The sequence below is a fragment of the Dicentrarchus labrax genome, unplaced genomic scaffold, assembly GCF_905237075.1.
Source record: "Dicentrarchus labrax unplaced genomic scaffold, dlabrax2021, whole genome shotgun sequence".
Classification (NCBI taxonomy): domain Eukaryota; kingdom Metazoa; phylum Chordata; class Actinopteri; family Moronidae; genus Dicentrarchus; species Dicentrarchus labrax.
Window position 1 is genome coordinate 1,139,440 of NW_026136715.1, and position 25,000 is coordinate 1,164,439.

The 25,000-nt window shown below is 42.1% G+C and overlaps 1 protein-coding gene across 1 annotated transcript in view; it reads right to left on the reverse strand.

The window, feature by feature from the left end:
• Positions 1-2,393: 2,393 nt before the first annotated feature.
• plxna3 (plexin A3) overlaps positions 2,394-25,000 on the reverse strand; it is an 88,469-nt gene continuing 65,862 nt past the window's right edge. The window contains exons 14-38 of the mRNA XM_051426552.1: positions 24,903-24,999; positions 24,223-24,413; positions 23,975-24,123; positions 23,754-23,874; positions 23,146-23,282; positions 22,884-23,054; positions 22,627-22,720; positions 21,732-21,851; positions 21,037-21,156; positions 19,916-20,059; positions 18,604-18,838; positions 17,826-17,968; positions 16,652-16,807; positions 16,329-16,429; positions 16,115-16,181; positions 15,713-15,859; positions 15,437-15,596; positions 15,030-15,133; positions 14,038-14,134; positions 13,876-13,953; positions 12,967-13,079; positions 12,672-12,841; positions 12,377-12,589; positions 12,059-12,209; positions 2,394-11,075 (exon numbers count right to left, since the gene is read on the reverse strand). Of these exons, the coding sequence (XP_051282512.1) occupies positions 10,980-11,075; positions 12,059-12,209; positions 12,377-12,589; positions 12,672-12,841; positions 12,967-13,079; positions 13,876-13,953; positions 14,038-14,134; positions 15,030-15,133; positions 15,437-15,596; positions 15,713-15,859; positions 16,115-16,181; positions 16,329-16,429; positions 16,652-16,807; positions 17,826-17,968; positions 18,604-18,838; positions 19,916-20,059; positions 21,037-21,156; positions 21,732-21,851; positions 22,627-22,720; positions 22,884-23,054; positions 23,146-23,282; positions 23,754-23,874; positions 23,975-24,123; positions 24,223-24,413; positions 24,903-24,999 (3,375 nt within the window). The 3' untranslated portion in view covers positions 2,394-10,979. The remainder of the gene's footprint in view (positions 11,076-12,058; positions 12,210-12,376; positions 12,590-12,671; positions 12,842-12,966; positions 13,080-13,875; positions 13,954-14,037; positions 14,135-15,029; positions 15,134-15,436; positions 15,597-15,712; positions 15,860-16,114; positions 16,182-16,328; positions 16,430-16,651; positions 16,808-17,825; positions 17,969-18,603; positions 18,839-19,915; positions 20,060-21,036; positions 21,157-21,731; positions 21,852-22,626; positions 22,721-22,883; positions 23,055-23,145; positions 23,283-23,753; positions 23,875-23,974; positions 24,124-24,222; positions 24,414-24,902; position 25,000) is intronic.

A 25,000-nucleotide genomic window follows, 5' to 3' on the forward strand; every position in this document is an offset into this window, starting at 1 on the left:
AAGTTGTGTGTTTGTACAGTGTTAATAAAGTTGTGTGTTTGTACAGTGATAATAAAGTTGTGTGTTTGTACAGTGATAATAAAGTTGTGTGTTTGTACAGTGTTAATAAAGTTGTGTGTTTTTGTGCATTTATTTGTGACACATTGCTGAATAGAGGAACAATGTAACTGAGGATGTAAAGATATTCCTTAATGTCACAGCTGGAGTGTTCGAATGGTTCGGATCAATGAGAAATGCCACTAAAATGTGTGTTTCAAGTAATTTGAACTGTTGTGTATTTAATGGCAGAATATTTGTTTACAGTTTGAGCATCGTGTTTCTTAAAGTGCATCCATATAAATCTTTTATCAACAGCTTTGTTGTTTATGAGAGTGAGAAAGACATCAGACCCTGTAACAGGAGGTTTACTGTATCCTTTAAATACATGGATATGTAAGTCTGATTATTAGTATTATAGCAGAGTTCACTTGTATTTATAGCTCATTGTGTTTACAGTGTAAATATCTTTAAACATTAAAGAGACTAAAAAAGATTTTATGTAAAATTAAAGCTAAAAACAGAATTTATATTATAGAAAATGACTGTATTTTTATGAGTCAGTTATTTTGAAATCTTTAAAATCCTCTGAACAGGTTGTCACGAGCTTCTTTTCTATCTGTCTGAGTGTCTGTCTGTCTGAGGGTCTGTGTGTCTGTGTGTCTGTCTGTCTGTGTGTCTGTCTGTCAGTCTCGGGTGTATTTTAATCAAGTGTATTTCCTGATAATGAAAACCTGTGATAACGGCTCTTTTGTTGCTGCTGCTGATAAGCCCTGGAAAGCCTGGATCATTGTTCTCCATTAATTAGTCTGTACCCTTGCCAGCATTTGATGGCTGACGGCGGCGCAGCAGGACACCGAACTTAAAGTCACCTTACAAACGAGTAGAAAATCACCTGACACACTCGTCAGCAACACCAAATAGAACTGTAGGCCTCTAGCACCACTGTCAGGAATCTTGGAGTTATCTTTGATCAGGATTTGTCATTTAACTCCCACATAAAGCAGACCTCTAGGACTGCCTTCTTTCATTTACGTCATATTACAAAAATTAGACACATCCTATCACAGACAGATGCAGAAAAACTAATCCATGCATTTGTTACTTCAAGGCTGGATTACTGCAACTCTTTATTATCAGGTTGCCCCAATAAGTCCATTAAAACGCTCCAATTAATTCAGAACGCTGCAGCACGAGTACTGACAGGAACTAGAAAAAGAGATCACATCTCTCCTGTACTAGCTTCTCTGCACTGGCTCCCCGTAAAATTTAGAATTGAATTTAAAATCCTCCTCCTCACCTATAAAGCTCTTCATGGTCAGGCCCCTTCATATCTTAAAGAGCTCATAGTACCCTATTACCCCTCTAGAACACTACGTTCTCTGAATGCTGGGCTAGTTGTGGTTCCTATAGTCTCTAAAAGTAGAACAGGAGCCAGAGCCTTCAGTTACCAAGCTCCTCTCCTGTGGAACCAGCTTCCAGTTGTGGTTCGGGAGGCAGACACCCTCACCACATTCAAGAGTAGGCTTAAGACATTCCTCTTTGATAAAGCTTATAGTTAGGGCTGGATCAGGTGAGTCCTGAACCATCCCTTAGTTATGCTGCTATAGGCCTAGACTATCGGGGGATTTCCCATGATGCACTGAGCTACTCTCTTCCTCTCTCTTTCTGCACTCATTCATGTCCCATTAATGCATGTTACTAACTTCACTTCTTCCCCGGAGTTCTTGTGCTTTCTCGTCTCGCAGGTTCTTATCGATCCTGGTGGAGCCTCCTGCCATGGTCCTGCTTGACTGCCATTGCTAATATCACTGATTATTATTATTATTATTATTAATATTATTATTACTACAGCTACAATTATTACTACAATCACTTCTCATTGTCCCCCATCGTTGTTGTCGTTGTCGTCATCATCTTCTTCATGTTCATCATCATCAGTCACTACTATTAGTGTAGTTGTTGCTCTCTCTCTCTCTCTCTCTCTCTCTCTCTCTCTCTCTCTCTCCCCCCAACTGGTCGAGACAGACGACCACCCACCTAGAGCCGGAGGATCTGTCCTAGGTTTCTGCCTTTTAACAGGCAGTTTTTCCTTGCCCTTGTCTCCAAGGTCTTGCTCATGGTGGTACTGTTGGGTCTCTGTAAATAATGTTATAAAGAGTTCGGTCTAGACCTGCTCTATTTGAAAAGTGTCCTGAGATAACTTCTGTTATGAATTGGCGCTATACAAATAAAACTTAATTGAACAGAACTGTGTAAGTACTGTGAGACGACGTTTCTGTAGCTTTTTCATACTTTTTTATGTTTGATATTTAAAGTTATATTCTTAAACAAAAGAGTAAAAACACAACAAGTCCAACTTTTCCATTACACTTTAGTGAAATCACACAAATATACAAACTCAGCAGAAGGCAATGGCAATGGTATAAAAACTGACACAGGCTATTACATGAAGAAGATTCATCATCATCATCATCGTCATCATTACATTTTAACTCAGCGAAAATAAAAAAATAAAAACAAGGCAATGGCAAATGGTATCAAAAAATGGGCCCTGACTACATCCTGGAAAGCACTGCATCAAGGCGATGTGTGTGTCTGCGTCTGCAGTGAAAACAACAGTTATTCCAGGCAGCGTGAATGAACAGCGGCGCTGTGGTGCAGCGGGAGGCGGATCACGAGGCGTCGTTCGGGATTGGGAGGATCGGAGCGCTGTGATGTCATCGTTTGCTCGACAGTAGTTGACAAAGTTCGAGACTTCAATAATTAACGGTTGCATCAGAACATGTGTTTACATGTGAATGATGTGTTCAATCTATAAACTGTAACATTTCCTTATTAAACAGTGTATAAACTCTATGTTCTATATCTAGTTGATTCAATCAGTAATCTATAATCAATAGCGTAATTTCCCCTTTGGGCCTGCATCAGCGTTGTGGTTGTCATACATTGACTGTTTACCATCCACTGTTTAGATCTTGGTGGTTTGAACAGGTTCAGGACGGTTTCTCGGGTTCGTGTCGGACTGGATGCAAACAGCTGAAACTATAAGGGAAGCTGGAGGTTTGAGGAACCTGAATGATGTCGTTTAACCTTTTTGTTTGTGGGCGACGACCAGGCTACATGACATCACAGCGGACCCGTCAAAAGCGACAATGAAGCCTCGTGATCCGACACCTGGAGCGCCGCCTGAATGAACAATCCCATCCTGAACTAAGACACAAGATCCAGTGTGAGCGGCGCTTCTCGACCGGCGGCTCGGAGACCCGAACGGGGACCAAACGGGAAACGACTTGCCGAGATCTTTTTGTTTGTTGGTGTTTTAAATCCAAGACTTTGTTCAGAAAAGTGCTTACAGATAAAGAAGTTATTTGGTGGTTTCTGATCCCGCAGCAGCCGAGAAGCACCGACTCAGAATTATAATAATTATAATCATAGTACTAATAATCATATTATGGTACAATAAAGACATCTGACTCCCTGTTCAAGCTCAGTGGGGAGTCCAGTGATTTGCTGTTGCTATGGTACAATGAAGCCCGCTGGGATTGGCTGTCGGCTCGACTCAATCAACCGTCAGGAGTCTGCAGGGGTGGGAGGGGCTTAATGGGGGAGGGGGTTCTTAATCGATTGATTATCAATGGAGGAGCAGAGTCTTCTGATTACTGAGGCTCCCACTGAAGGGGCAGTCATGGAACTACCACTGGATTTAATCTCCCATCGGTATAAACTTTAAGTTATTATTTGTGTTATTCGTCGTATTGATCATTGGTTACCATGGTTTCAAATGGGAGATCAGTGGGGCTGAAATAAATGGGTCCGGTGACTTGAAATGTGAGTTTCCTAAAAATCTTTTATCATTTAGTATTTTGATCGCCAGGATCACATAAAATCAGCCTCCATTTATTTTCAATGGGAGATTTTAAAAGAAAATCAAATTTTGACTGTTTCCCTTTGGTAGGACATGGATTCTAAAATCAATGGGATGTTGATTGACTTCCAGTCAGAGAGCACTATGACCTGCTTCTCAAACTCCCATTGATTATAAATGGATCGGTTACCATTGGTTACCATTGGTTTTATATCAGAGACTCAAAAAAAATGGCGTTTTAAACCAGTGGGAGATCAGCTCCAATCAATGGATCCCATTTGTTTGGTTGCTAGGTTCACATAAAATCAACTTCCATGTATTTCCACTGAGGGATCAGAAGAGTTCAGTTTTATTCCAATAGGAGATTAGTTCCTGCCCCACTGATTTTCAATGGGAGACCCTGTTTGCCTGCTGTTTTCTGTCCCTGCTCCCCTCTCTGCTTATTAACTCCTGGAAACATCGTCTGGATTAAGAGTCGAAGTTGACTCCTCTGACTGTTCGCTGTGTGCGTGAGGTGGGTGTGATGGATGATTCTAATCAAATAGATCGATCCGTCTGCCTCAGTTATCGGACAGGCCGATGGATTTGAACATGGACAGGATGGGAAATGACCTCAACTCCACTCTTCCACCTTTTATAATAAGTTTTCTGAGATTACAGCTTCACTACAGACTTTAATGTGGCTGCAGTTGAAAGGTTTCACTCATCCAAGGGATCAGAATAAAAAAACCTTTTTAATTTAAAATGACGGCGGTCGTTTCCCAGCCTGCACACAGATGTGTTATTATGTGTTAAAATGTGTTTTTAGAGTAAAAGTACGACGTTCTTTCTCTTTAACGCTGTACAAACTAATAAAATCGTGTACATCCTCCCTCAATAAATATTAACTCATAAAAATAAATTAAAAGAAAAAAGAAAAGAATCAATAAATATCTCACCGCCGGAGAGCGTTAAAAACTCTGAGCCGTCCGTGTGTGTGTGTGTAGTGTGTGTGTGTGTGTGTGTGTGTGTGTGTGTGTGTGTGTGCAGGTGTGTGTGTGTGTAAGCAGTTAAACGAGGTATCAGTCCAATCCCTGTTTGTTTTCATCTGCTGTTTCAGGAATTAGACCGGTCCTCCCACCGGCCTCTTCAGTCTTTGTTACGTCCTCCCAGCTGTGTGTGTGTTCAGATGGATACGATGTTAAAATGTGTGTGTAGAGAAACAACACTGAAAACACACACACACACACACACACACACACACACACACACACACACACACACACACAGTTTGCTACCACAGTGGAAAAACATCCAAACATTGATTTCTTTCGGCCAAATTCAAACTGTATTAGAGGTTTAGTCCTGGACGGTCCGGGTTTGGATGTCAGAGGAAACCAAAACATTTCAAAGAAAGTTTAAAATATGCAACACTGATGGCTTGAAGATAAACTGCAGAGATACAAACAGCTCAGGGCTGTTTGTGGATACTAGTGCCGATATGATAGCTTCCATTGCATGTTAAAAAAGTTCCACGTTCATGTGAACACGTTGTAAAAACATATGCATGCCGGGCCAGTAGGTGGCGATGTGACTTTACAGCTCTACAGCGCGGTGAGTGTAGACAGGAAGAGCTGAATGCTTGAAAACCGATCATTGTGTCTGGACGGACAGCAAAGTGGGAGTGTTACTATAAAGCCGTCCCTGCAGGAAGTTGCGATTTTTGCGATTGTAACAATTAACGCAAATTTGTGAATTTTGTGAACCAAAGCGCAACAACCGTTGTGTAAACAGGGTCCAAAATGAGTGAAAGTCTGATTCATTATATAACAACAACGCTTTCTCTAAACATCTGCCTCATATTGTGTTCAGGCTGTTTATTGGAATATGGAATAAATTCTCCTCATCCTGTAATCAGTGATTACGGGTTGTGGCGGCTGTGACAATGTGTGGAACTTTCTGATGCAGTTTTTAAGGGGAAGCATCTCAACAGACCACTGCTGCAGTCGAACCAGCTAGAAATATTTAATATTTAAACTATAACTCCATCATAGGAGTCTAATTTAACATTTGGGAAGTTTAATTAAGTTGTCAACATTATGTTTAGTTAGTTATTACATAATGAAGCATATTATTACATTCTCATCATAAAAAGTCCAACTCCTGCATTCTGTAACATTCGTTTTATAATAATTTACTACATATTGTGTTCATGCTGTTTGTTACATAACGTGTTGTTAGACGCCTGAACCTGATGGTCATCCAGGACCGGGACAAGTAACAGTCCTGGATCTTGGATTTGGCCATTTTCTCCTCAGCTCTCTGCACTGGGAGTGTTTCTTCTCCCTCCTCTCACAGACCTTTCCTTCCTCAGCTGGTTTGATGGATGACGTTGCCTCCGTCTTTTACTCCCTGATCAGTATTCTCTCTCTCTCCTCCCTCACTCCTGCTCTCAGTATTCCAGCAGCGTCTCCTTCCATCCCTCCTCCTCCTCCTCCTCCCTCTCACGTTAGCATGCAAAAAGAGACTCTGACCTCCTCTTTCATCCTGATCCTCGTGTGTTCTACTCTTTATTTCTCCTCTGCGTTGGCAGAACATCAGGAGGGTTTCTCCTCCTCCTCTTAACCTTTTTGCCTGATAGAACCTCCTCTCTCCTCCTCCTCTGCAATCGAATAGTAATTTCTCCTCTTCCTCACTTTTCAGCATGCAGCGGGCGTTTCCTTCTCCTCTACATTGTCTATGCATCATCCCTTTCCCTTCCTTCACATTCTCCTCCCCCTCCTCACCCTTCAGCATGCTGACAGAAACTCCTCTCCTCCTCTTAACTCCCATCTCGCCAACAACGAGGTAAATTGTGATCAAAATGGCGACGAGGACACATCTAATGACGCTCAGTTTTACTTTATCATCGATTTATGGCTTATCGATGACTTTGAGTTTAAAGGCCAATCTGAGATTTTTATCTCTAAAGAAAAAAAACATCTGATCAGAGATTTCAAAAGTACTGAAGATAGCAATCTGCTGATTTACATGGCGCGACTGTAAAGAGAAAGATTTTTAATTGAGCTGCAGATACGATCAGTGATTTAATGGTTGAGTTTCCACTGCGGCAGTACACAACACACACACACACACACACACACACACACACACACACACACACACACACACACACACAGGTTGGATGAACAGTGGTATTGGTATGGTAGTGGCTTCCCTCCCTGTTCTATAATTAATCATCTAAAAGGCAGTCTTTTATCAGGACCCTTCCTCCTCCTCCTACTCTTCCTCCTCACTCGAGTCCTTTTGGCCCCAAAGATTCAAACGACAGTGAAACAACAGCAATAAAAAAAAGGTGCTTTGTAGCTTTATGGCATCGCAGAGAGCCAAAAGAGACACGCTTCAGCTGTGGTGGAACGTTTTCACTCAACACACCTGCCTGCATGCACAGTCTCAAAGACCTGATGGTGCTTTTAAACACATCAACGCGACATGGTTTCCATTTTCTGCAGCGGTCATATGTCAAAAAACTACAAACAGAAGTGGAAATACGTACAGATGGGTAAACTGATGCTGATTGTGGACGTTGAAATTAAGTAATTTGCAAGAAGAATTTTGCTTGCAGAAGGTTTTTGGCTTCGTTCACATTGCAAGCATTAGCACTCAATTCTGATTTATTGCTCAGATCTGATTATTTCATAATGAACAGGTTACATGCATGACGAATGTAGATCAAAAGTGACGTAAAAGTCACACTGAGGTTGCATGCGGTGCCTGGATTGGACCAAAAAAGGTACCAATACAATTACAGGACATTTTCAGTGTTTTCTAAGCGTTACGCTGTGTGTTTACACAGAGATGCAGTTAGGTGGATGTTTAGGATTACCTCACCAGCACTGCTGTACGCAGTATTTTAGAAATACTGAGATTCAAACACTGAACTTGCTAGAGCTGGATTGGAGGCATCAAGGTAATTTAGGCAAATATTTCATGACTTTTATTTTATTTTATACCTTATGGAAACCTCAGTAGTGGGTACGGCCATGCTCACCACAGTTGGCATTACCCAATAAGAAGTGCTCAGTACTGGTAAGTACCGGCCCAATTCAGGCACTGGTCACACTACAAAAATTCAGACCTTTATATGATTTGGACAACATATGAAAGTGGCCCCATTCATCATCTGAAATCTGAAAAGATCAGATCATGTGGTCTGTGTTGATCACGCTGTCAGATCTGAGTCACATATGAGCAAAAAAAAATCTGATTTAAGTCACTGGTGCCGGCAGTGTGGATTCAAAAGGTCAAGTATCATCAGTGAACTATAATTTTGACAAACGTTGGACCTAAAATGGACTTTTTGAACAATCCAGCTGTGCAAAGTGAAAATGTTCAACCACAGAAAGAAAGAGGTGTATGAGGGGATGAGGGGGTGCAGCGTTGCCTTGTTAGAAAGTCCTTCATCCTACATTTCATACAGAGAATGAGAGCGTTTCACACTGCGTTCAGTTTTGGTTCGAACTCTGTCTGTTCTGTTTACCAGCGTCAAGAGGGTTGCTGCTTGTCTTGGACCATCCAGGTGGACTGAAGTATAATTTGAAGGTTGTAGACTGAGCTGGCAGTGTGAAAGCACCCTCATTCTTCTTTAGGATGTACAAGAGCGCAACAAGAGCTCATCAAAACAAAGACTCCACCAGAAGCTACACATGCAACAATTTAACCCCTCCAAACACCACCCAAACCTCCAGTCCACCCCTCCGTCTGATACCCTCCTGTTCACTTCAAACAAACATCCAGTTTGGCAAAAAAAAGTACCAAAAAATGTTTGTATTCCATCTTCGACACACAGAGCTGAGATTCAGTTCAGGTTCCAAACAGTCCGGTTAACTCCAGTTCGATCCGGTTTAGTCCGGTGGTGTGAGGATGGGGTTGTTTCGGTCTCAGTCTCCTGGCTCTCTCTCTCTTCCTCCAGACTCTGATGTAGCATAATGTTCAGCTTTATACAAGTTCAGCTCCTTAAAATCCATACTGTCAAATCCACAAAGTTCTTATTACATGTTAACATTTCAATATTTCTTTTTTTTCCTTTCTTTTTGTATTCTTTTTTATACTTTATCATTATTATTATTATCATCTTTCTTTTTTTGTTGTTTACAATTATGGCCACAAGTCTTAAAAGTTCTTGAGTACAGTCCGGTTAAAACCCCATTCCAGGTTGTTTTTTATCCGGGTTTGGTCCAAGTCCGGTCCAGTTCTGACGTGATCCGGTCCGGTCTTTACATGGCACTGGGCTTGTAGCTCTGCACAGTATTTCCCCCTGGGCACGGTTAGCATGGCGCTGTAAAGCATGGCTGTATGTGGGCGTATGTGCAAGGTCTGACGATAAAGTGATCTGCACCAACCAGCATCAAAGTTTACCGACTGGTGCTGAATCCAGAACCCCATTTTCCAGGTTGTTCTGGTCCTGAAATTGCCAGTCAGTCCACTTTCAGAAGTTCGTCGCTTCTGAAAATATAGCAAGTCAACCTGCTTATTTACAGACCTTGCCGGTGTGCCTGTGCTGGAATGTATTCAAAATGTAATTCTGGATTCATTTCTGTTTAATTATTCACGATTCCGGTGAATTCCACAGTCTTGATTGGTCGGGCAGTAAATTACTAAAGAGTCTTCCTGGCCAGTAGGGTGACCAGAGGCCAGCATGACTGACCAATGACGGAGCAGGGTCGGGGGGGAGGGAAGAATAAAAGTGGGGTGAAAGAGGAAATGGATGGAAAGAGGGGAAGATAGACAAAATTAGGAAATGGGTTAAGCAAAGTTGGAGAAGTTGAGGAGGGAAGGAAAGGAAAAGAAGATGGCGGGAGGAGAGGACGGGTTTATGGACACAGGTACTGGTCGGTCAGTAGGCATCGGGCTCAGTGTGCTGTGGTACAGAGTGATTGTCCAGAGAAAAAACATTGAGTGGTTATTTAAAACAGCAACTTAGAAACTTCTAGATCCTGACGAGGCTGAAGCTGAACAGTCCAAGGTCAAGTCAAATTGTCTCAGCTCATTCAGTGCCCGTATTTTCCACCTGGATTCCTTTCGAGACAAAGCAGTGATTTCATGGTCAGGCCAAGCCATCAGTTTTTGGGACATCAATTTATTTGCTTCCTTCTCCTTCATTAAAGCTTGAAACAACCTCCTGAATCCTTCGCAAACGAGTTCAAGATGGACTGTGACACTTCCTTCCTTAAAGCTTGACCTGAACGTCTTAATCAGGATCCTTCCAAACAAGGCGAAGGACTCAGGGTGAGGATAAACGGGGCCAAAATAAAGACATCAGTAAAGAGGCTTCAAATTTCTGCATTGAGCCTCTACTTGACCTTTTGATTTTCAGCCAGGATTTGTCCAGACTACAATGAGGCTCTTTAGGTAAGGTCAAGTCTGCTGCAATTTCACTGTGACTTTCGGACACACAGCTTAGTTTCTTGATCCTTCAGACCAGAACAAGCCTTTCACGGTGAAGTCCATAGCTTTGACGGAAACTTGACTTGACCTTTTGCTCTTCAACCCAGCATCTGTACCAGGCTGCAAATCCTGAAGTCAGGTCGATCAGTCCTCACGCCATATCCATTGTTTGGTGAAACCTGACGCAGTCTTTAGCCTAGTTTTCAGGTCTTTCCACAGCCACGCCCCCTTTACTTGGATCCCTGCTTACACCTGCAGTGAATTTAAATCCAAATCCAAACCGACAGATGCATCTAGAAGGTTAGTTTATTTGCAATAACATGTTGAATTCATGTCGTAAATGTATCCAAATCGGTTTGGAAACTGATTTTCCACCCCAAAAAACCAACCGAACGGAGGTAGTTGGGGCCTCAGCCAGCCAGTTAATCAGTCTTCAAATCAATCGATCAATCGACAAATAAATTGCTGATAGATTGATTCCTAAAGGGCCGGAGCTGTGGCTGTCAGTTCGGTCCAACACTGAGCAGTTCAGCTGACTGTTAAAACAGTTCAGAAAAACAAAATGCCCTCAATTCCCCATCCCCCATTCTTCTTTCCCATCCCCCCATCCATCCATCGGTCCATCAGTCCATTCGTCCTTCGCCTCCTCTCAGCTGCTCCCAGACATCAGGTTGATGGCTTGCTCCAGTTTGTGCCTCAGTTTGTGTTTGCGACAGTACCCATCCCGGTCCAATGCCGTCAGGATCTGCAGAGACAGAGGAAAGAATTTATAGCAGTGTGCTCCTGTCCCTTCTAAGATGATCCGATAGGTATCCAGATACATGGACTATGACATGATTCAGCAACGATGCATTTTCATTTGGAACAATTCGATATGATGCAATCTGATACAGTACCATTTAACATTTGTTTATTGTAGACATTTTCCATTCTACATTTAAATAAGCCAATTCTATTAAAGGTGACATTGTTTACCTTCAAATACATAGATTTTAGAAAACAAGTATTTTCTTCTTTATGGGAAAAAAATTACAAAAGTTGGAATAAAGACTTCCTGCCATCATTAAGACCCCGCCCAGTTTAAGCTCAGTTGTGGCTGGAAAGTTTTTTTTTTTTTTTAAAGTATATGTTTTGGGGCTTTTATTGCCTTTATTATAGTGACAGCTGAATATAGACATTGCGTGGTGTCACCATGCCGTGTTAGGATTTGTCATGTTACCACTGGACTTATAGTAACTGCTGACCTGCAGATCTTACAAATGGAAAGACTTTTGTCCAACTTTCCTTTCTTCTTACATAATCCAAGTGTCTTCGAAGCATTACATTTTAGATTTGATGGTACACTGTAAATTGCGATTGCCGTTGTTGGGGAGCCACGCTGCACTAAAGTTACTCTCCTCTCTCTTGTGGTGAGACCCTGGCAATTGACCTTTTACCTTTCACAAGAGCGGAGAGGCTGTTTGCAGCAAAGCTTCAGTGAACTAATCCATAACTTTAGAATCAGACCATCAGTTTATGGTATATTTAGAATCAATCCAGGGGTCTGAGTACTGATGTAGTCACACCTTTAACATTACAACCAATTTCTGATGTATCAGTAAATCTTTACACCCCTTACATGTACCTTCAAGGGTAAAACTTTGTTTGAATCATGTCTCCAGTGTAAAAAAAATAAAATATAATATCAAACCTGACACTGACGACCACTGCACGAACCAACACACTCACCTCTTCCTTGTACTTGTTGATGTAGAAGTAGAGCTCACTGAGCGCACTCAGTGTGTTAAACTCGTTGCCATGGAGACGGGACTGTTCCACCAGGTAGGCGTCCATGTCCTGATCACTGATGCTGGGCATCTTGGCAATATCCCTGTAGTACCTACAGGACACACACACAGTCGAAGTGTAACTTAACTAACTGCATCAGCAAGCTAATGTGCTGCTTTAGGGTTAATTTACCCATGATAAGTCAGCATGCCAGCCACATCTACACCCAGTTCTAATTTTGTGCATTACAGTTTATTAGCTGGTTAGCATGGTAGCTACCTCTCCACCCAGCTCTTGTAGTTGGGGATGTCTTTAGCATAGAGCAGCTTGTTGGACGGAGAGTCTTTGCCGAGCCGGTGTTCGGACGTCGAGCAAGAGTCCATGAAGGTCTGAGCGACGACCGACAGACACGCGTCGGTGATGCTGCTCTTATGGATGTCAAACACAAACTGAGGATTCTTTATGACGTTCACCCAGAACCTGAGAGGAAGGCTGCAGACACAGAGAGGAAAGATCTGTTAGTTCTTTAAACTGTCTTTAAACTTGTGTCTTTACTATCAGTGGATTTTCTCACCAGTTGCTCTTCCAGGTGTGTCGGACATCCGGGTCGCTGATCTGTCGTTTGTCGGCTTGCTCATCCAGGAAGTCGAACATGTATTTGATAGCCAATGGGAGAGCAGAGCCTCGGTGGGCGGTGCTAAACACTGTCTCAAACAGGTCGTCCACAAACTTTTGCAGCGTCCCCTAGTGGTGGGAGGACAGCCATAATTTAAATTACACATTAATGTCTCACTTTAGATGCAAAAACCCACTTAAACAGAAATGAGTCTATGGATGGAAACATCCCTCAGTCCACCACTTTTTGTTACCTTGGTTGCCAGCAGTCTGGTCAGGTAGATCTCAGAAACCATCTTGCTGCCTCGGTCTCCTTCTCTCTGATCACTGTGCTCGTGATTCTTCACCAGGTGCCACAGTTTAGTCCCTGAAAACACACAATATATTTACTGTACAGAAGAGTGCACACAGTATACAGCCTGCAGTAACTGCTCACAACTACTACTAATACTTAGAGGTGGGAGAAAACTAGATGCATCCACCATCAACTTTTACTTCAAATCAAATCAAATCAAGTTTATTTGTATAGCCCTTTACAATAGCCGAAAGGTACCCAAAGTGCTTTACAACAAAGCCATAAAACAATGCATAACACATACATAACATACAAATACAATTAAAAGTGCTGTAGTGCTGCAGCACTGCAGGGTATTAAAAGCCTTCCAGAAATGCACAGAAAGGAGCAGACAGAAAGAGTACACCAAAGAGACAGTACTGCCCTAGTCTAATCTAAAAAAGTGGGTCTTAAGCTTCGATTTAAAAAGGCTGAGATCAGTAGTGGTGCTCTTGTTGGTCTGTAAACAACCCCACGTCATCTGAAAGTTCACTTAGCTGTCTGTGCTGACTTGTGGAATAAAAAAGTTCCCCGTCACTGTTTTACTCTGTTGGTCTTGAAATTTGGTACCAAATGATGGCATTTTCTGATACTCGGCCGGTTCAGTCAGTGCCATTAAAGTATCAAAGTTCAGTAAAAGTCGATTGCAAATTTTATAGTCCGTAAATAAAAGATAATGGAAGTTAATCCATCAGCTTATTTTAATTATGGATCATTACAAATATGTCTGGATGCATCGATAATAGTTTTATAATCTTCTGAATCAGAATTGAGTCATGAGGTTCTGAGAGATTCCTTACGAATACTGCTTGCTTCTGCAGTAGCCTACCTGTCTCCTGGTCCGGGGTGATCATCGGAGCTCTGGATCTCAGACTGTCAGGACTGCTGGATGTTCGAAGTAACGACTCTGAGGACGCAGAGAGAGAGAGTTAATCACTTTCTGTGATTAATTATCAGCTAATAGCTAATGTGTGTGTGTGTGCGTCTGTACCGTATCTGCTCAGCGATCTGGTGAAGGTGAAGGAGTTGGCAATGTTGTAGGCGGAAACCTGCTTCTGGACCAGCGCCACCAGGGAGCCGTCTGTTACCTAGCAACACACAGCGACAAATCAGTCAATCAGCCAATCGCTCCATCAATCAGCTGACTAATTATCCATTCAGTCAGCTAACTCAGTCGATTCTTATCCCGTCCACAATCTGGATAGACTCCACATGTGCCACCGCAGGAGCTGATAAAGAACCAGAACTCACTCAGACTCCCACTATCGTCATTCAGTGAGAGAAAATGTTAAAAGTTTAAGCTTTTAATCTGCTTCTGAAGCTGCATAAAAATACAGCATGACAGTGACATGGCTCTCCAGGTTAGATTATGAGGTTTGCTTATGACCAAAATAGGTAAAATAAGGCCTTGATTGTCTTGTAAATGTGCAGACAATGAGAGAGAAACAGCAGTTCAGAAACGTCCAGATTCATCCAGAACAACAGAACAGTTTACTGAATACTGCTAACACACATCATAATGTGAAACGTTGCTGGCTCGGTCACAACTCCCTGTTAAAGAGATTTTGAATTGCAATGGGAATATTCCTACTAAAATAAAGGTCAAATAATCTGTTCTTTAATGAAGTGAATATGGCCTCACTGAGAAACAGGATTTTAACATTTGGAAATAAAGACTTTAATATGTACAATTACTAAAACAATATGTTTTATTTTAAAAAAAAGGCCTCTATTTTTTCAACCATTGAGCACGAAACAAGATATTTTATTTAAATTACTTAAATTAAATTATGCATCCTGTTTCAAATTGTCTACCCCTTTAAAACTCCTTCAGACATCCCAACGCAGAAAATGAATTAACTGAATATCTGCAAAGACAAAGACAGGTAACCTGGTTTTATCAGATGTCTGCTGAAAGACAAACAAACATGACTGAAAACAGAAGGTATAATATTATTACGAAGGTAATAAATGTGTGCGTACCTGGTAGTGAGCCAGTGTGTTCAGTCTCTTCCAGTCGCTCTCTATCTTGGTGGTCACGTCTTCATCCTGCAGGATGATCCTGGTCAGTCGACCCTGACGCCACTCTGAAAACATAAATATGAAGTTAGTCTGTTACTCTGTGCTGAGGAGCAGCTAAGCTACGTTAGCTGTTTTAGCATGCTATGGTGTAAACATGAAGTTTGTGGGTAATAAAATAGAAGATCAGCAGACTGATGTATACTTTAAGATTTCTGTGAAAAAGACTACAGAGTCGTCTGCAAATAAAATATCAGATCAGTCAGTTTATTAACATTAAGTGGATCTTTGATGTAAATTAGGAACAGTTGGTTTGACAGTAAGAAGGCTGATGGATCCTTTAACATTAAGTTTGTGAAGTAAATAGTTACCGAGGTCCATGTCGTCGGCCTGAGGTCTCTGAGAGAACGGGATTCCTTTATAAACGGCATCCAGCAGTTTGTCTTTGACCTGAGTCACCGTGTCACAGTTCAGCACCTTCACCGGCACCTCCGTCCCCGCCTCGCCCTCCGGGGGGATACACATCAGAGTCTAAGAGACAGACAGAGAGACAGACAGGAGTCATTGGCCCGAACTTTATTACACTCTCACTGTCACCGTGTGTGTGTGTGTGTGTGTCTGTGTGTGTCTGTGTGTGTGTGTGTTACCAGCTGTTTGTAGTCGATCTGCTGTCTGATGAGTTTGTCTTCACTCAGAGAGTAGCGAGCCTCTCCGGTGATGGCGTCGATCGGCCCTTTCTCCATCTGCTGCTTTATGGCACAGTACAGCATGAAGAGAGGCTCACCTGCACACTCCTGACAGACGACAGACAGACAGACAGACAGACAGACAGACAGACAGACAGACAGACAGACAGAGTTAATCCTGTAAACTCATCAGCAGCAGGATTCAACCAATCTCCTGTGAATAAATCAACTGCAGCCGTGATCTGATTGGTGACAGACTGAAGAGGAAGAGCTTAATGAGGTAGAGGAAGGAAGGAAGGAAGGAAGGAAGGAAGGAAGGAAGGAAGCAAGGAAAGAGTGGACAAATGATGAGGTGATGGTTACCTTGAGGAATCGATGCAGCAGGAAGGTGAACCAGTTTGTCAGCATCTTCTCAGCTACAGACTCCGTCCTAAAAACACAGGTCAGAGGTCAAAGGTTACTCAACACAGCCGTCTCTACTGTAACATGGAGTCTGTTATAATAAAATCTAAAGAAAAAGCAGAATAACTTCTTGTTCTTTCTTTTGTCTGCAGTTTGTTTTTAAAGGTGTTCTGACCTCCTCAGCAGCAGTTTGGGATGGTTTCTGTTCTCCAGGTTCTTCTCGATCAGGTCGGCCAGCAGCTGCTTTAACACCACTGTAGCATATTCCATACGACCCTGAAGAGACAAATATTAAATTAATAACAGTTTATCTACTGATAACCAGCTACTAACTGATATTAACAGCAAAACATATCCATTAAGCAGTTATTAATGGATATGAACACTAAAAACATATCTAATAATAAAGATGAACAGTTAGCCAGTGGCCATCGATTAACAACCATTAGTAAGTATTAATAATTATTAATCAGCTGGTTAACCATTGTTAAGAGGTACCTGCAGAGCAGCCATGAGCAGCGAGGCGACGTTGCCCCGGTCTCTCATGGAGAACGACCTCTGAGCCTCCAGCGTGTGGATGAAGGTCAGCAGGAACATCTTGTTGTTCAGTAACTGGCTGAAGAGACGCAGAGCTTTCTCTACGTTGGCTGGAGACTGAAACACACACACACACCTTACAGTTAGTGTCTGATAACTGGGAACACTGGTCTCACTGTACACGAAATAAATAAAGTTCTATTCAAATTTACTGTCCAAATGTATCTACAAATTCTCTCATGAAACATTTCCTGTTGCAGTAAAAGTTATTGAGATTTTATTGTGTGGAATCTATCTCTGTACTGTACTTCTTCCTGATGATATCATTACCTGTGAATCATCATGTTATTACGTTTTCTTCAGTGTCAGTAATCCAGTTATAGTTGTCTATACATCCATGGGGACACTGCTAACATGAGCTGCTAATAGCTAATTCAGCAATAATATTAATGGTGCCAATTTGCCAAAATGTGAACTGTGTTCATGTTACATACATACAAGGCTTACTTCCTGTAGTCAGTAGATGGCGCAGGGAGAAGGTGTGCTGAAGTTAGGTTAAGGGTTACAGCAGGGCTGCTTGCAGATATACGTTAGGCCTGTTTCATGGCCAAGTGTGGTTTTTGTCCCTAGGAGTTTGTTAAAGGTTTGGAAATGGCGCCAAAATGTCACATTCAATTCAAAATGGCCGACTTTTTTGAAGCTCAAATCGACATTTATGGTGGGAAGCAAAATTCATACTATCTCACTGTATACACTGTAGTATAAAGCTAATTTCCATAGAAAGCTCAATAAAGGATTAAACAGACTCAGACAGAAAACCTCAGGGCGTCAGGAAAAGAAACTTTTCTGCCATTTCTCATCCAATTCATGGAAATCCTCCCACCCAGAGACTGATATACTTCCACACCTAGTTATTAGGAACTGAGAAAATCTAATTCATGTCTGTGGATGCAGAGAACGGAGGCTCAGCGGCTCAGAGCTTCCCGCTGGGTTCGCTTAATTAAAGCTGCACCGAGGCCCCGGCGCTGCAGAGGGTTGTTCTGTTCCACTACACAGAGTTTAAGAGCAGCTCGGACTGTTTCTGTAATGTTCCCGGTGTTTGTTCTCTGGGTAATGGACGGACATTTGTACGTACGTCCAGCTCTTTGAGGACGGGGTGCTCTTCTATTCCAGGGAACATGACTCTCATGGTGTAGGTCCGATACTCCAGGAAGGGAATCTTCACTCCGTCCATGTCGTTGGTCAGCTCCTGGATGTCCGTCTGCAGCTCTGCAAAGGCTGGACAGGAAGAAAAGGAAAGACAGACAGTTATTTGGATTTTTATTTCCATACTGAGGGCCTTCAACCTTAACTGACCCTTCATAAGCCCCGCCCCTTTTATGTGCTAGGCTAATCTATGTTGAAAAGATCGATTTTGAAGATGGAAACAGATACAGTACATAGTCAGATCTTAAGTTAGGTAATGTTCTAAGCTAAACGTTTGACTATTTATGTTGTAATTGTGAAATAATTCATTTAAATTATGACTTCTGAGTAAGAATTTGGTCTTTTTAAAGTAAAAATTATGAGATTGTAGTTCAACATGATGCAGCACAAATGTGATTTAATTATGAAATAGCAAGTATGGTTAAAAGGTTAGGTAGTTATATATATATATATATATATATATATATATATATATATATATATATGTTATATACATATATATATGTATGTCTCTTTTATCTTTTAACCAGCTTCAGAATGTGGGTGTCTTTTCAAGTAGATTAGCCTAGCATAGCATATCTAAGAACAGGAAAGGAGGAAGTGATCTTCTACGGGCTGCACGTAGGTTTGTTTGTTTGTTTACATTCTTACAATCATTTGTTTGTTTGTCAGAATGAACCACAACATCCTCACACTACAGAACGTACCCTCCTTGCACTCTAGCGCCACCCGGCTCTCCAGGTTGTCCATCTGCAGCTGGAGGCGCTTCAGCGTCCGGTCGGCATCGCGAGTCTTCCTCTTGTAGGCGATGAGCACGGCGATGATCGCTATGAGTAGCACGCCTCCACCCGCTCCGATACCGATGATGGCGGGCAGCGTCAGGGCGCTGTCGGAGTAGATATGGAGCGTACCCGGGGAGTACTCCAGACCACCAACGAGGATCTACAGAGAGACAGAGACCGTTAACATCAGGGCTGCACTGGAACCGGTTCTAGATTCAGAGACAGACAGACACACACACACACACACACTGTACAGACAGACAGACAGACACACACACACACACACACACACACACACACACACACACTGTACAGACAGACAGAGAACACACACACACACACACACACTGTACAGACAGACACACACACACACACACACACACACACACACTGTACAGACACACACACACACACACACACACACACACACTGTACAGACAGACAGACACACACACACACACACACACACACTGTACAGACTGATTATTAATGATCTATCTATGAATGTTTTATTAAAGCGTTTCCTTTTTATTGATATCGATTATGAAACAGATGAAGAACAAACTGATGAATAAATGATGAAGATGAGCTGATGAAAGAGAGAAAGCACTGACAGGACATTTTGTATTGATTAATAATCAATAGTTTTAATAATGTATCAATAGTTTGTCTGTTCACTTTGAACATCTGTGTGTGTGTGTCTGTACAGTATATGTGTGTGTGTGTGTGTGTGTGTCACTCTCTGATCTGTGACATCAGACCAATTACCCATGATTCCCTGCAGCTCTTCTTAATGACTTTCACCTTTATAAAGACCTCCTCCCCTCCTCTTCCTCCTTTTCTCTCCTCTTCTACTCCACTTCCCCGTCTTTCCTCCTCCCTCTTCCTCATCCTCCTCACTTGCTCCTCCTCTCCCTCCTCTCTTTCCTTCTCTAATTCATTTCCTTCCACCTTCCTCTTTCCCTTTCTTCCTCTAGTATTCTCTCCTCCTCTCTTTCATTCTCTCTTCTCTTCTTCCTTCACTCTTTAAATATGTTGACAAAATATTATTGATTGATGTGAATGATCGTATTTGTTACTGATTAAAATAAAAATGTAATGTTTTGTCTGTGACATCTTCAACTAACTGATTAACCCCAAACTGCAAACGGCAGCCATTAAAGTCCATAAAAGTGTGTAACCAATCACGTATCAGTGTTGGTGCGCTGAGGGCGGGGCTAAGATTCCCAGCACTCACCAGGACTCGCTGTTCTCCGGTGAGATCTGGCGAATCACAGAGCAGCTGGTTCTCTGACACGGTCAGCAGGCAGGGAGACTCTCCGATCAGGACCGTGTAGTTCAGACGGTTGTTCCCGGGAGCCGGAGGGATCAGGTTCTTACCCTGAAACCACAGAACAAGTACTCAGAACCAGAACCAGAACCACAGTGGAGAAATACTCTAGTCCTGCATTCAAAGTTTAATTTAAGTGTTAGCATCAGAATATACTTAAAAGCACCAAAAGTACTCATTATGCAGAATACACTGTATATATGTGAGTGTAATGTAATCTATAATAATACGTCATAATTTATAAAGTAAATCTAAATCTGCAAAGTATCAAACAAATGTAGTGAAAGTAAAATGAGTAAAAAGAACTATTTCCCTCTGAAATGTAGTAAAGTAGAAATGTAAATAAAATCTGTTGTTTTTAAACACATGGAAATGTTAATTAATTAATTTACACGTCTAATGTAAAATAACATGAAAAATCTGTAACTGTAAATAATCAAAAAATTACTGCTTATTTAAAGAAATTGTGATTTTTTTCCACATAAAAAGATTTAAATACATTTGCAAATCTATAAATTATATTTAATGTTCATTTAACAGATTAAACTGTTCGATTCAAGTTTATTACTGTTAATACAGTTGTGTAACTTTAATGTATTAGTTAGTTAACTGACAGATATGTTGTATAATGATGGAAGTTGAATAAATGTTGTTTATCAGTGTATAAGCATTGGTAAACTGTCCAAATACAGTTGTTATCAGTGTAAACAGCAATAATTACTGTAATCTCACAGATAATGACTTTTATTACAGTTCTATAACTTTTAACATTCACATTAAAATAATAACAATCCAATAATAACAGCACTCTGCTGTAAATGTAAGTCTGATTATTGTATTATAGCAGAGTTCACCTGGATTTATAGATCATTGTTTTTGGCGTTCCAGCTGCTGGAATATAAACGTTTTATATAATTTCTTTAGATTTTTAGTACCTCAAAACTGTCCCGTACTTGAGTAAATGTACCAATATCAGTAAATACTCTGTCAGATTGAGTCCCTTCTTCTTCTGTTTGTCATTTTCTCACCTTGAGGATGATGGGTGACCCTGGTTTGACCTCCAGGATCCCAGAATTCCCCAGGGCGTCAAAGGTCGGGTTGGGGTAGTGTGTGAAGGGGGTGGAGTTGAGGACCAGCAGAGAGGAGACCTGGACAGAACCAGAATATTGATTTAATATTAAAATAATATTAACATTAAACAAGTTGCTGCTGCTCATCTACAAATGAGTGCTGTGGTGTTCCTCAGGGCTCCGTCCTTGGTCCCGTTGTGTTTGTGTCGTATAAGATTCCCCTCACGCAGATAATTAAAGTTAAGCTGCAGCTATTAATTATTTCTCTCTTGCAGGTTTGTTGTAAACATTTCCTGGTGTATTGTTGGTAGTTATGTTACTTCAGTCATCCATACAGTGTGTAGATGAGCTCAGGTATCACAGTTACTGCGCGTTTGCTGCCACAGAAATTAAATCAAAAGGTTCCTGTTTAAGTAACGAACCATCTACATATAAAAGATGGACGTCTCCACTTCCTCTACTGTAGGAGTCGGAGTCAGAGTCTGTGCAGGAGTGAACGGGGTCGGCGTCACGGTATCGAGGTTACGCCCATACGACTCAATAGCGAGCAGTTACAGGTCAGGTTAAAGACCATTAAAACAGCCTAAACTGGAGGTCTCCACTACATGTAGTAGTGTTTACTGTGTGTGTGTGTGTGTGTGTGTGTGTGTTACCTGGTCAAAGATGAAGCCAAACTCATCAGGGCGCAGCGCCCCCTCTGGTGGGTTTGGTTTACTGTAGACCAAACCAGGAGCCAAACACGTCATCGTACTGTCGTTAACTACAGTGCAGAACTGAAGAGAGAGAGGGAGAGGAAATTATACTCATCCTTTTTGACTTCAGGTCTTTAAAAGAAAGAAAACAACACAACCTGAACAGGAAAAATAAGTGTAGTTGCTCACAAAGATAATTATAAGTTCAATAAAAAATATAATATTTTCAGTGCAATTGTTAACAGCTGTAAAACCTCTGGAAGAGTCTGATCACTGCAGTTTCATCTCTACCAATAATGAATGAATAACATCCTCGTGTTTCTCATTAAATTACACAACAAATGTGCAACTTATAAAAAAGACCCAGTTCAATAAAACTTCAATAGCATATTTATATTATTGCTGATGACAAAACAATAGTTTAGAATAAGTGAAATATTCTGAACATCTGAAATGTGTTTTTCAGTTACAAGGTTGTGTATTTAATTTCTATATACAGTCAAGGGGGTACATTAATGAAAAAAGACCCCCTAGGGACCCCCACTAGAGGTCACCAAAGCTTCACGGGGGGTCACAAGGCTGAGTTCATTGTTTGGGTTTTGAAATAATACGAAATATCCATAAAATATGAGAATGAAAAAGGTTTGAGAACCACTTCTCTATTGTTCCTCATGTCTGCCATCAGGTCGGCTTCCCCTTGAAGTTCATGAGTAGAAACACTACCGCCTTTGTCCAGTTCCTTGTAGCTGCATTAAGTAAAGGATCTGAATACTTCCTCCAATGATGTTCTGACCCCCTGACCTCATGTTGAGACCCTCTGCTGTGTTTTGAGAGTTTGAGAGTTAAAAGTTCTCACATTGTTGGTTTCCACTCCTCCGTACTTGGCTCTGACTTTGGGCTCCTGGATGGTCAACAGGTTGGTTCCCGTCACTGTGATCACTGTACTGCCACTGCACACACACACACACACACACACACACACACACACACACACACACACACACACACACACACACACACACACACACACACACACACACAGGTTACAGATCAATACTCTGATTGATTATCTGATTATTCCTGAGGAGGAGGGTCTGGATGTGGAGTATTTACTTGAGGATGGTCCAGTTTGGCTCGATGCTGGTGATGGTCGGGTCCTCGGTGTAGATGTATTTGGTGTCAGAGCTCGTCACCTCGGCCCTGTCAATCATCAGCCGGATGGGGGCGGGGCCAGAGCCCGACACAGAGGCGGGAGTTATGCAGATTATTTCCCGATTGGTGCGTCTGGGAGAGAGGAGGTATGTATTTATATATTTGTTTATTTATTTACATGTTTATTTGTTTGTTTATGGTGAGTCAACAGATCCAAACTGACTTCACAAACAGACACTCCTCCTTGTCGATGTAAACGGTGACACTGCTGCCGGCGTCCAGATGTCGACCCGTCACCGTCAGTCTGGTTCCCCCAGAAACAGGTCCCTTCTCTGGGAGGACACGACTGAAACTGGGGCTCTGGAGGAGGAGGAGGAGGAGGAAGAATAGGAGGAGGAAGAGGGTGACAGGACAGGTTACCAGTAAAAATTAGACACCAGATGTGACTCTTAAAATGACGGCTTGGTTGGGGCAGTAAAAGGTTGAAACACAGCTCCAGTGGACTCTCACACAGTCTGACAGCAGCTGCTCACGGCTGGTTAGCCCTGTTAGCTCTGTTAGCTCCGTAAACTCTGTTAGCTCTGGACGGCGACTGACTGCCAGCTCGCTGTTCCACATCACACACTACGTTTACAGCAAAGGATTAATGTACAAACACTGGTTCCTTACAGAGGACATTCAGTAGCGTAGTAAACGTGCTTTAATAAAATGAGATTGTGTTTATATTCACAAGAAATGAAGCATCCGAACCCGACTTTGCTCCTAAAGATGAGATACTGATGTAGAGAGGAAGATTTACTGATGGTGTTAGATCTCTGCTGACACACTCACCACGAAGGAGTACGTCTGGGTGGACAGCGTCCGATACTCGGCGCTGCAGACGCCGATGCAGAGCTCAACGGGACCGCCGGGAGAGTGAGGGAGGAGGGCCTCGGCCATGTCGCACACGATCCTGCAGACAGACAGACAGACAGACAGACAGACAGACAGTCAGTACACGGCTCTGACACACTCTGTCACATGTTCACTCCGACACGCGAGTGCAGACCGACCTCTCGGCGCTGATGTACTGCGAGGGGACGGGGTTACAGCGGACTCCTGCCACCTGGACGTGAGCGATCTCCTTCACCTGCAGACCCAGGTTCTCCCCCTCGATCGTCACCCGTGTCCCCCCCTCCCGAGGGCCAGTCAGAGGGTCAATCTGTGGGGGAGGAGATCAATCAATCAGTTATTGATTGTTTATTATGTTTATTATTAACCTGGAAGCAGACACTGGCGAGGTTGCCGGTTGGAGTCCTACCTTGCTGATGCGCGGGTGGCTGCAGCGCAGGTTGTGCCGGCCGTGGTGCATCCAGTTCTGTTCGGGAGACGGGCAGTGTTGGCGCAGGAGACACTTCCTGGTTTCGGTGCACCATCCGCACTCGAAGGCGGCGGGCGCTTTGAGGCACTGGCCGCAGCTGGAGCGCTGAGCCTCGCACTTATAGAGCAACGCTGACACACAGATACAAAATCAACTTTACTGATCCACACGAGAGTCACAGCAGCAAAGCAGAAGAAGAAGTTCACTTTAATTTACTTCACTTTAATTACAGATTCAAACATAAGCAATAAAAAAAAGTATTATGTTATTGCTCGTAAAAAACAATTATATCTATAATTTTATTGTATTTAATATTTATATATATATACACACACACATATATATTGTGCTTTATTTTCTGTCACTGTGCTTATAAATAAAACCATTCAAACAGTTTGGAATATATTTTTTTTAAAAGTGACCAAAGAATTACAGGAAATTTATTGATGAGAAGTTTGCAAACTTTATAATAGGAAATAAATTAAAGTCAATTATAATTTGCATATAAAATGTTAATTTAGATTAAACACATTTTTATTAATTCTCATTAAATCCAGAAAGCTATCGCTGGTATCAGGATGGGAAATGAGTCTCTGAAGCTGAGGATGAACTGGTTTTACCTTTCATAGTTGCAGGCTTGTCGATGAAGAAATCTCCATCCCAGACGATCGAGAAATCCACCGGGAGATCGCCGGCCTCGTCCCCCTCATACCAATAC